Source organism: Sorex araneus, chromosome 7 (assembly GCF_027595985.1).
Source record: "Sorex araneus isolate mSorAra2 chromosome 7, mSorAra2.pri, whole genome shotgun sequence".
Taxonomy (NCBI): Eukaryota; Metazoa; Chordata; class Mammalia; order Eulipotyphla; family Soricidae; genus Sorex; species Sorex araneus.
The window spans coordinates 68,551,774-68,562,730 of NC_073308.1; the positions used below are offsets into that span (position 1 = coordinate 68,551,774).

The following is a 10,957-nucleotide window of genomic DNA, read 5'->3' on the forward strand; positions in this document are numbered from 1 at the left end:
CAGGGGAGAGCAGGGTATGGGGGACTATATGTAGTGCCAGGGATTGAACCAGTGTGGCACCATAGAAGGCAAGTGCCGTATCCCCTGTACTGTCTCTCCAGCCCTAGATATAGAGAGACGTTTGCAAAATAAGAGAAAGGGAAAATAGCTCCTTTTTCTTAAGCTTTCTCTCCTGCTTGGCCCTCGGGGGAGCTAGGGCAGGGCTGTGGGGACGGCAGCAGACGGGAGCCGGCCCTCACGCAGCCCCGCTTTCTCTCCGCAGGCGAGCAGGAGCCGGTGGTGAGCAGCGACTCCGACATCTCTCTCATCATGGCCATGGAGGTCGGCCTGTCCGACGTGGAGCTCTCCACTGACCCCGACTGCGAAGAGGTGAAATCCTGAGCCGGCAGGTGTCCAAGAGAAGGTGATCGGACTCCAGGGGACGGGAAGGAGGAGCGGCCCGAGATGGGCCCTTGGGCACCCGGACCTCCAAAACACCTTGGCAACCCCAGGGCTCTCCGCTCCGGAAAGGTCCCCAAAAGCAATATCCAAAGTCGCATTGGTCAGGCCCTCGGCAGAGCCTGAAAGCCGATTTTCCTCCCACGGCCTCACGGACCTGCAGGCGCTCCCCGCCCTGCCCGGGGACTTCCTAGGGCTGGCTTCACTGTCCCTTTTCCCAGGTCTTGCGTGGGGAATGATGTTGGGTTTCGTTGGCAGTTTCCACTGTAGGGACAATGTGTGGATGGCGTCCGTGCCCCTCCCCTCCCCCACCTATGAATCACTCCAGCTCTAGAGCCGGGTTCTCTTCCAGCTCTGACCCATTTGGATTTCATCTCTGAGATGAACAGCCGAGCCCTCCCGGCAGTAGGGGGGGTGCATGGCTTTGGGAAGTGCCTCACCCCCCCGTCCCCCGCAACACCGAGACCAGCTTTCCTGAAGAATCTAAATTCTTTTTGAATGGATCTGGACTGTCGCAGCTGCCGAGCCCCCTCATAACCCCCCTGCCACTGCCCACCCGAGCCCCAAGTCTGCTCCTTCACCTCAGCCCTCTCATACTGGCGTGCAGCTGCCAGGACCTCAGACCCTAAAATGCCAGCTCCCAGGGGGCGCGTCCTCTGGTCCTGCCTTTGGCTGGAAATGGAGGCTCAGAAGCCCCTTCCAGGCCTGTTGTTCCTTTCTTCGTGGCTGGAGACCATGTGACTGGGAGGGCACAGTTAGTCTAACCCAAGACACCACTTCCGCTGCAGGGAGCAAGGAGCTGACTCCCATCACGCCCGTTACCTCCATTACTAGTTTCCGGGGGAGTCACGGCCTTCGAAGGTTCCAGTCATCCTCGCCCAGCAGCCAACACAGTGGAGGCTTCCCCTCAGTCCCCACACACCCCGGCAACCTTGATACACCTGGAGGAAAGATGTAGGGCCGGCCCGGGCACAGCTCCATCCCGAGAGAAGAAGAGGGGTGTGGGGCATGAGAACTGTTTCTGCGAACAGAAAGTCATGGGAGAAGGAAGGCATCTGAAGGGGAGGGACCCCTGCTGGGTCCATCACCTATTTCCGTTCTTCATGGGGACTGGGACAGATAAATGCTATTTCTTGTCATCCCACACACAGAGATGAAAAGCGGAGGGAGAGGGCCATCTAGGAGGACCCATCCCCATGGGAAGGCCAGGCCACAATGTGGGTGAACCCGGAAGGAACACCTCCTCCCCACACACATCATTTGCATCTGGGATGGGGACCCCTTCACCTCCTCACACAAATCATCCCTCATCCGTCCCACAACCAGTGTCGGGGTTGGTCCTACGATTCCACTGCCCGCCATGACATGAGTTGGGAGGGTATTGGTCAAGAGAAAGCCCTGGGTGTTGGGGGGATTTCCCACCTTGAGCCATTTCCTGTATGACAGTTTATGAGCCAGCCAGGTCACCGATGTTGAGAAAGGTCTCCTCCCTCAAAGGGTCACGCTTATCCAGAAATCCAGTGTCTGGTTGGGAAGGCAGGAGAGAGGGAGGGGAAGAGGATTATGCTTGCTAGGGCCGAGCTGCTCCCCTAGAAAATGAAGAACATGGCCAGATACTTGCCTGAGTTCCTGAGGGCCCAGGACCTGAGAGGAGCATTATCTTGGGGAATCCATAGTTTGCAGATAATGGTGACATATGGCAGATATGTGGGGGCTGAAGTACTTGACACAGGACATTTGGCAGCTTTGGGGGTTGGCACTCTGGAGTCGAGAAGAAAACATCTCTGTGATGGGGCTTCAAGTCCAAGTTGAAATTTTGTTTTGTCTTATTTTCAGCCCTGTGGGGTTTTACGTGAACCACAGAGATCTGTGTGCTGAAGAAAGAATCTCAGACACAGAGAATCTCTGGAACCTTGAAATCTCCTTCTGGGTGTGGAATTCTTCACTCCAGAAACTCCCTTTTCTTACTCAGCATAGCAAGGCTCCATCCCCTCCTCTTGCACTCATCTCTGCTCTAAATCCATTTTGCTACTAACTTCAGTCAAGTGGAATTTCTTTTCTTGTTAATCATTCAACAACAAAAGAGACAGAACAGTCTTCCATGAAAAAAATAGGTCTAGGGGTTCAGAGTGATAGTATAGCAGGTAGGTTATTTGCCATGCGCGTAGCCAACCCAAGCTCAATCCCCCATATCCCATATGGTCCTCTGAGCACCACCAGGAGCACTTCCTGAGTGCAGAGCTAAGAGTAACACCTAAGTATCACCATGTTACCCCCAAAACAAACCAAAAAAAAAAACAACTTTCCCCACTCAAAAAAAAAAAAAGTCTATAGCCCACACCCAGAGAAGAAAATGCCCTAGGAATGATCTCATCAAACCAGCTCCTATTTGACATGTGATCCCAGCCCCACAGTGGCCAGCTTGTCAGAAATTGGTTGAAGGATGCAGTGAGCTTGGTTGCCAAGGGCCCAGGAAGCATCAGAGGCTTGTGAATTAGACCCTGAGGAGGACCTGATCCCCTGAATCTCAAACCTTCTTTGCCACCAAAGGTTTCTGGACGATTTCCCCAGGCCTCATAGTTTCACTGGCATGAGAGGACCCAAGGGAAATAAAAACAGTCCTCCCTGGACTTTGTCACCACCTATTCCCCACAGGAAAAACGGGCCTATTCACAGAGAGTGTCAAAGGACACGGAACCCACTAGAACTGCATGCAGATGTATACACTTTCCTGAAGTGTCTAGACCAGCACTGTCCAACAAAAAGAGAATACATATCACATCTATGATTTTCATTCTCCACCTTCAAGACAGAAAGTAAAATCAGGTCACTGACATTCCTCGTGTGTCACTGAATTATCACCAACTTGTCAACCCTCCAAATTTACAATATTCCCGAGTTCAGTTCTCAGGTCCTCCACTACTGCTTTCATGAACAAAATATTCCACCTATTCAGTACAAAGATGCCTAAACCCACGTGGGGATTATACTCACGGCACATCCCAGTGGACATGATGCCATGTGTGGTTCAGAGCAGCCCATGGGACAGGGCCACTCTAGCCCGCCTCTGAATGTCACCAGTGCAAACTACTTCCCTCCAGAGAGAACTAGACAGAACCCCAATTGCATGAGGAGCCTGGAGGTGATTTATTTCGAAAAGAATAAAGAGTCTCACCATCCTTTTTGAATTGTCTAACTCATCATAGATGCCCATTACCATTTCTTGTTACTTCTCTCGCCAGTTGTTGTTTTTAAGAAATCACATAAATCGGGGCTGGAGTGGTAGTACAGCAGGTAGGGCGTTTGCCTTGCACACGGCCAACCCGGGTTTGAATCCCAGCATCCCATATGGTCCCCTGAGCACCACCAGGGGTGATTCCTGAGTGCATGAGCCAGGAGTGACCCCTGTGTATCGCTGGGTGTGACCCAAAAAGGAAAAAAAAAGAAGTCACATAAATCACTTAGATGTAGGTGCTGAAACAAAATCCCCACATTTCACTTGTCAGACACAGCCTGACCCAGAGAGGTGGCCACCGGAAACCCAGGGGCATGTCGGACTGGCCTCCAGCTTTACCTCAGCCTAGTTCCACTCCTTCCTGGTGGGCCAGTCTGTTCCCAGCCCCCAGCGCCCCAACCCCGACGGCTATAGCTGGGCAGCACAGAGGCTGGGGGACACAGGTGGGAAATTACATACAGGAACTTGTGGCCTTATTGAGACAAAGTCTCGGTGCTCGCTGCCACCCACCCTCTACCTGTGAAGAACGAGCTCCCCCAAGATCACCTTAGCCGGATGTCAGTGCTCCCCTTCTGCCCCCAGGCTCTCGCCGAGAAGAGCACTTCCACCCACTCAGGAGAAGGCAGGGTCGAGACTAGAGGTACTTCAAGGGCTGAGTGCTTGGTTTCTGGCAGCATATGGTCCCCCAAGAACCACTGGGGATGACCCTAAGAAAATGCTGGGTATTGCCCAGAATATTTTAGAAAGAACTTAGAGTCACTTCTAGGAATCGTTCCTTCCTGATTGATGGGTCTCTTGGGGAAGACTGAGTCCTATTCAGAATACCGTGTCTGACATCTGACTATTGGGCCCATTATCTGCCTGTCACGGGTCTGGCTTTAGTCATAAAAGAAACCACAGTACCCAGAGACTCTTCCGGGTCCCCTCACTGACTGCTCTCCCCAGACACGCTTCTCAGAACAACACAGGGTGGCAGCATGTCTACCTTAGGCTGCTTCCCATTCGTGAGTCTAATTTAGGCTGTTTCTCATTGGTGAGTCTAACTTAAGCTGCATCTCATTTGTGAGTATAATTTAAGCGGCTTTACATCGGTGAGTCTAACTCGGGCGTTTCCTCATTAGTAAGAGTCTAACTTGGGCTGCTTCTCATTGGCGAGGGTCTTACTAGGCTGCCTCTCATTGGTAAGCATCTAATTGAGGCTGCTTCTCATTGCGGAAGGTCTAATTTGGGGCTGTTCTCCAGTGGCAAGGCTCTAATTAGACTCCTTCTTACTGGTGCGAGATTATGCTGCATCTCATTGGTGATTCTAATTTAGGCTACTTCTCAGTAGTGAGCTTCCTTCCAATGACAATTCTGAGCATAAACAAAAATGTTAAATGGTATTTAAGGCCTGGAGAGACAGTACAGAGAGTAAGGCACTTGCCTTGCACATGCTTGACCCAGGTTCAATCCCCAGTGCTCCCATATGATCCTCCAGCCTCCCCAGGAATGATCCCTGATCAGAGAGCCCATAGGAAACCCTGAGCACAGCCAGGTATGACCCAAGTACCACAAAATAATAATAATAATAATAATATAACAATAATTAATGATAGTCATCCACTGAATGCTTTGCCTCATCTGAAAGCATAAATCTCATTCCATCAAAATTCTCTCAGAAACCAGGGAACAGTCTCAGACAAGGGGATGCCCAACTGTGGTACACAACTGTGGCAATTTCTGGTAGAAGTTTTCACCTGTTCTTAGATTTCAGTCCCTTTGCCATCTATGTTTTCTCTTAAGCCGCCCCCTTACCCCACCCACCCCCCCCACACACACTTTTCCCTTCTTTCAGGAACAAATGCCTCCGTGGCTAGATCTACAGGCCTGTCCACCGAGTGGCCACCCTCTCAGCGTCTGCTCTTGTGATGAGGAAACCCAAGTTATGGTTAAGGCAAATCAGCTTTGAAGGAGCAAATGTTCGCTTCTCAGGCCCCCTTTCTTCTCGCTTCCTTGCCAGGAAAAAAAAAAATCCAGGGAGCAATTCCAGAAGGTTCCACGCGCCTGCGACCTCCCTCCTTGCTCCCGGGCACCCAGACAGAGCTGAGGGTTCTGGGGGGGAAGGGACCGTGGACTGTTGTGTGGCTCAGTCCCCCTCGTGCTTCTTATCACCTCAGCGGGGGGACTCGGTGTCCCCGGGGAGAGCAGCTCGAGTGAGGCGAGTCAGAGGCGGGAAAAGCTGCCCACCTGAGGAGGGCCACAGCTCGGGCCTCTCCCTCCCTCGTGCGTCTGAGGAGGCCCTGGGGAGGGTGCGGGGACGCTCTGGGCCAGGAAGCCCGGGGACAGCCGGTTAGAGCTGGAGGGAGCCAACAGCCCCCCTGAGGCCTGGCAGGCTTGCCTGGGGCCCACTGAGGAGGGGAGCAGGAGGACGGGGACTGGCTGGGGTCCGGGACGACCCTCTTCCTCCGCTCCTGGGCGCCCTTCGCGCCCCTGGAACCAGAACCGGAAGTAGCCCCCTGACCGGATGCCGACTCGCCGCACCGGAAGTGCATTTTCCCTCACACCCGAGCTCTCTCTCCCGCTCGCTGGAGCCTCCGGGCGACACTCCGCGGTCATGTCCCCACCACGGGGCCTCCCCAGACCCAGCGGGGACACTTGGGGCGCAGGCCAGCACGGGCCCTTCCTTCAGGGAGCGTCGCCCCCGCTGTTGTGCTGCCTGTCGCCCTCAGCAGGTGGAGGGGCTGCTGCTGTCACTCGCCTCTGTCCCCACCCACTCCCCCCACCCCCGCCCCCGCCTCCCCCTCAGGCCCAAGCGCCTCCCCACCAAAGGGACGCTCCTGGGGGGACGCAGACACTCGGCCTCTCCCTGCCCACCTCAGAGCCGGGCTCTCGAGGCCGGGGGTCCCTGCGTCGAGGGGACGAGCAGGAGGCCCAGGTGACCGTCTCCTCTCCCGAGAGGGCTGCAGGGCGCCTCGTGAGCCGGGACAGAGTCCCCGGGGACTGGGGGGGGCAGCGGGGCCGGGCCAGCGGGGAGGGTCCCGTGTGGAAGTGAAGGGCCGGGCCGGGGACCGCGTGTACTAGACAAACCAAAGACTGCTCGCCACGCAATGGGCACACGGTCCCCCCCTTGCTGCACACGGGAAGGGACGGCGGTGGGGAGCCCCCTGGGGGGTAACTGGGCAGGTGTACGGTCGGGGACCGCCCGCCCAGGAGCCCCGGCTGCCTCCCAAGTGTCGCATGAGCCCAGCGGCTAGCCTGGCCAGGGCAGGACAAGGGTCTCTTGGAGAATGTCAAGGTCATTCTTGGAGAATGTCAAGAACCAAAGAATTCCACCCCCCTGTGCGAAGAGCCAGTTTCTGAGGGGAGGACGGGCTCTGTGGGAGAGAACACCCAGCTGCTGCCACCTGTATGTGGCGAGGGAGGGAGCAGGGCTGGTTCCTTGTCACCCGCTCGGCTGCTGTGACATTCCCCGGGCGACTGTGATGACTGGGCAGTGGGCGGGGGCGCCCCCTGCTGGAGGGTCTCCCGGCTCCTCCCGCGCCTCCCACCCTCGCAAGCACCATTTATTTCCTCTGCATGGAAACCGTCTGCAGCTCAGTCCAGCCTCTGGCTTCCCGGGAGACGTGGAGGAGGAGTGTCACCAAGGCCCCTGCAGTGGCGAAGACCCCCCTCCTTCTGGTCGAGGGTGCCCTAGCGGCAGCTCCTTCTCCTGCAGCACGTGGAGGCCCGGAATGTCCCAGCAGCGCCTCTGGTTGGGTGCTGGGACGTGGGGCCAGGTGGGTGTGTAACTCCTCTCCACTCTCTTCCTGTCCGAGGGCCAAGGAAGGTCAATAAACTTCTTGCCTACGAATGTCCACGGTGTGAACTCCTGATGTGTTTTGTACATGTACATAATCTACGCCCACTCCCGCCTGAGGGATGGGAGGCGGCTGTACCCTTTTCTAAGTAGAGAGAGACGGAGGGGTGGGGGGTGGCGGGGAGGGGCTGTTATTTTTCTAGTGGGGCATCCCTTCTATTTAGAAAACTTGAAGTCATTTTGTACTTGTGAAAGTTACATTCCATTCATTTCCTGAGGAAAGTGGGTTTCACTCTGTAAAGTGTTCATGAGCAGGCTAGACAGGTGGTCGGTCGTATTTCCAGGGCAGCCACCAAGTAGGGTCCCTGGGACTCGGCATTTTTTTAGACAGCAAATCAGGACAGCAAGAACCAATGGGGGGAAACAGGTGGGAAGGAACCAATTCCAACTTCTTCCCACCCCTTTGTCTATAGAACATCATTTTCCACTGCAAAGATATGCTCCCAAGAATGAATTTCCTGTTGTGAAACTATTAGACACGGCACACGGGTCATTGTCTTGTAGCTCCCTACTAGAAAGTGGAAACTGCAAGGATAATCGTTCCTTCTAAGACACAAATCATGTGCTGGAATTATAAAACGTGGAACCTCAGGTCCTGGGTAGGACTTTGCTCAGTTCTCCTGCTCCTCATGCTTGAACCATCAGCCTCTCATTTTCAGCTCATGAGACGATGCTTCTTTGATTTATTTGCCTCATGAGTTAAGATCATTAGTTACTTCTTATGCTCTCTGCATGGGAAACTTTTCATTTGGACTTTGCTTTGCTCTTCATTGCTGAAAAAAAATTTAATGGTGGAATCCATAGCTACTTTACTCCAAACATCATCGTCTGTTTGAAGTCACAAACATATTTAAATGATTTGTTAAGGCAGTGTCTTTTTTTTCTAGATAAATCTCTTTCCTTCCCCACCTCAGGCACCTACCTTTCTCCTTCCAAAGCACTTTATAGCTCTCTTGAAATTTAAGTTTTTTTAAAGAAAAAAAATGGTCTTTAAAGGATTTGTCTTTTATTAGGAGATGCGGGCTTGTATTTTTCTTTATTCTCTATGTGCTTGGAGAGCCTACAGTTTGTATCATACCAGGCAACAGAAAAAAAATGTTAAGATGCCCGTTGGAAACAGTCGATCATAGGACATGGCTATTTTTGTTATATAGGAGATTATTATGTAAATAAGTGCAATCGTGTTCTTATGTACTGATTTAAAAAAAAATTGCAACTCAAAAGTTTGAAAAGAATTGTGAATTCCAGGAAATTTTGTTGCAAAATTTTGTTTGGTTTTGTTTTTTAATAAAATGGAATCAGATGCTTGCTTTCGTGTCTTTCCTCTTTGTGGAGTCCTGTGGCCTCGGCTTGGCTACCAGAAGGTGGTTCTGTGGCTTCTCCGACTGCTGTGGTTCTCTTTCAATCAGGATGATGCTAACGGAGATATTTTCAAGCTTTTGTACTTCTCAGGTAAGTCAAATGCAAATCCCAGGCTTCCTCTCAGCTCACTTCCTCATCATGAAGTGATGAGAGATTTTGAGTCACTCCTTATAGCCATACAATGAACTTGGCATGCTAGTTGTTGAGCACCAAGCATCACCTGAACCATCCTGGGCAAGTCATGCTCTGGGGTTGCACTGAGTGGTTTCAAGAGATGGGGTCCAAGAGATGGACCAGTGACTTATTGTATATTTGTAGTCGCGTCTCTCAAGGATTTGCAATAGCAATGCCTCGGAGTGAGCAAGCATCACTTGCAGGGGGAGTGGGGGAAGTGGAGCGGGAAGGTAGGAAAAGAGGGAGAGGACCCAATTGACATCATCACCTTCTTAAAACTGTAGCACTAGAATTAACACAGCAGGGAGAGCACTTGCCTTGTTGCAGCCAAAGTGGGTTCAATACCAGCTACCACACAGAGTCCCCTGAGCTCTGCCAGGACTGATCCCTGAGTGCAGAACCAGGAATAAGCCCAGAACACGGCGAGGTCTGGCCCCCAAACCAAAAATTAGAAACAGGAAACGGTGACTTAGATCCTCTGCGCCTGGTCACCGGAGGCCCTGAGGGAGCAGGGCAGAGGAGACAAGAAGAACATCTTGGCTTGGCTCCCAGAAGGCGGTACTGTGGCTTCTCCGACAGCCACGGTTCTCTTTGAATCAGGACGGATTTTTCTTTTCAGACTCTTGTACTTCTCAGAAGTCAAATGCAGGTTCAGACTTCCTTTCAGCTCTCCTCCTCCACATGAAGTGATGAGAGATTTTGAGCCACTCTTTAGAGCTGTGCAAGGAACTTTGTCTGCTAGTTGGTGGGCACCAAGCGTCACCTGAACCATCCTGGACAAGCCATCCTCCAGAGTTACACAGGGGAGGTGGGGGGAGTGGAGAGGGGAGGTAGGAAAAGAGGGAGAGGACCCAATTCACACCATCATCTTCTCAAAGCTGGGGCCCTGGGGACTGGAGCCATAGTACAGCGGGTAGGGCGTTTGTCTTGCACACGCTGACCCAGGTTCAATCCCCAGCATCCCATATGGTCCCCCGAGCACCACCAGGAGTAATTCCTGAGTGAAAAGCCAGGAGTAACCCCTGTGCATCACCGAGTGTGACCCAAAAAACAAACAAACAAAAAAGCGGGGCCCAAGAAATAGCACAGCAGGGAGAGCACTTGCCTTGTTGCAGCCAAAACGAGGTCGATACTGGGTACCGCACAGGGACCCCTGAGCCCTGCCAGGAGTGATCCCTGAGCGCAGAACCAGGAATAAGCCCTGAACACCATGAGGTGTGGCCCCCATACCAAAACTAAGAAACAAAAACTGGTGACCTGGATCCTCTGTCTGCCCCTGAGCTCACAGGAGACCCCGGGGAAACAGAGCCTCAGAGACAAGAACATCTCCAGCCCTTGAATGAAGAGTCAACTGTCCAGGCCCCCACAGCTCCACCCCAGCCCTGGGGCCCATAAGGCCTGGGGCAAGACCCTGCCCTTCAGGAGCCCTTTTTTACCCAAGGGCCCAAGTTCCACGGATAATACGGAAAGCCTCACAGCCCCCGGAGCTCAGGACTAGTGCCCCTCCCCACAGATGGGACAGTTTCTTGGGGTTGTTTGGGCCATGTAAGAAGGCTCTTTCAGGGGCCAGAACGACAATACAACAGGTAGAGTGTTTGCCTGCACACGGCTGACCCAGGTTCAATCCCCGGCCTCCCGTATGGTCCCCCCAGCGCTGCCAGGAGTACTTCCTGAGTGCAGAGCCAGGAGCAACCCCTGGGCATTGCTGGGTGTGACCCAAAATGAAAAAGAAAAGAAAAAAGGCACTTTCAGCGCTGCATCTGCTCCATTCAGGCACCTTCCCTCCGCCCAGGGCCCAGGTGAATAGTGCCTGTTCCTGATTCTCCCAGGGAGCATCCAGGGAGACGGATGCGGGCCCTGAGAGCTGTGTAGACGGCATCGGGGCTGGGAATCACCACGCCACAGCACAGGCG

General features: G+C 53.3%; 1 protein-coding gene across 1 annotated transcript in view; it reads left to right on the forward strand.

The window, feature by feature from the left end:
- RNF150 (ring finger protein 150) overlaps positions 1 to 8,818 on the forward strand; it is a 192,692-nt gene extending 183,874 nt beyond the window's left edge. Inside the window, exon 7 of the mRNA XM_004606202.2 lies at positions 263 to 8,818. Within this exon, the coding sequence (XP_004606259.2) occupies positions 263 to 381 (119 nt within the window). The 3' untranslated portion in view covers positions 382 to 8,818. The remainder of the gene's footprint in view (positions 1 to 262) is intronic.
- Positions 8,819 to 10,957: the final 2,139 nt, after the last annotated feature.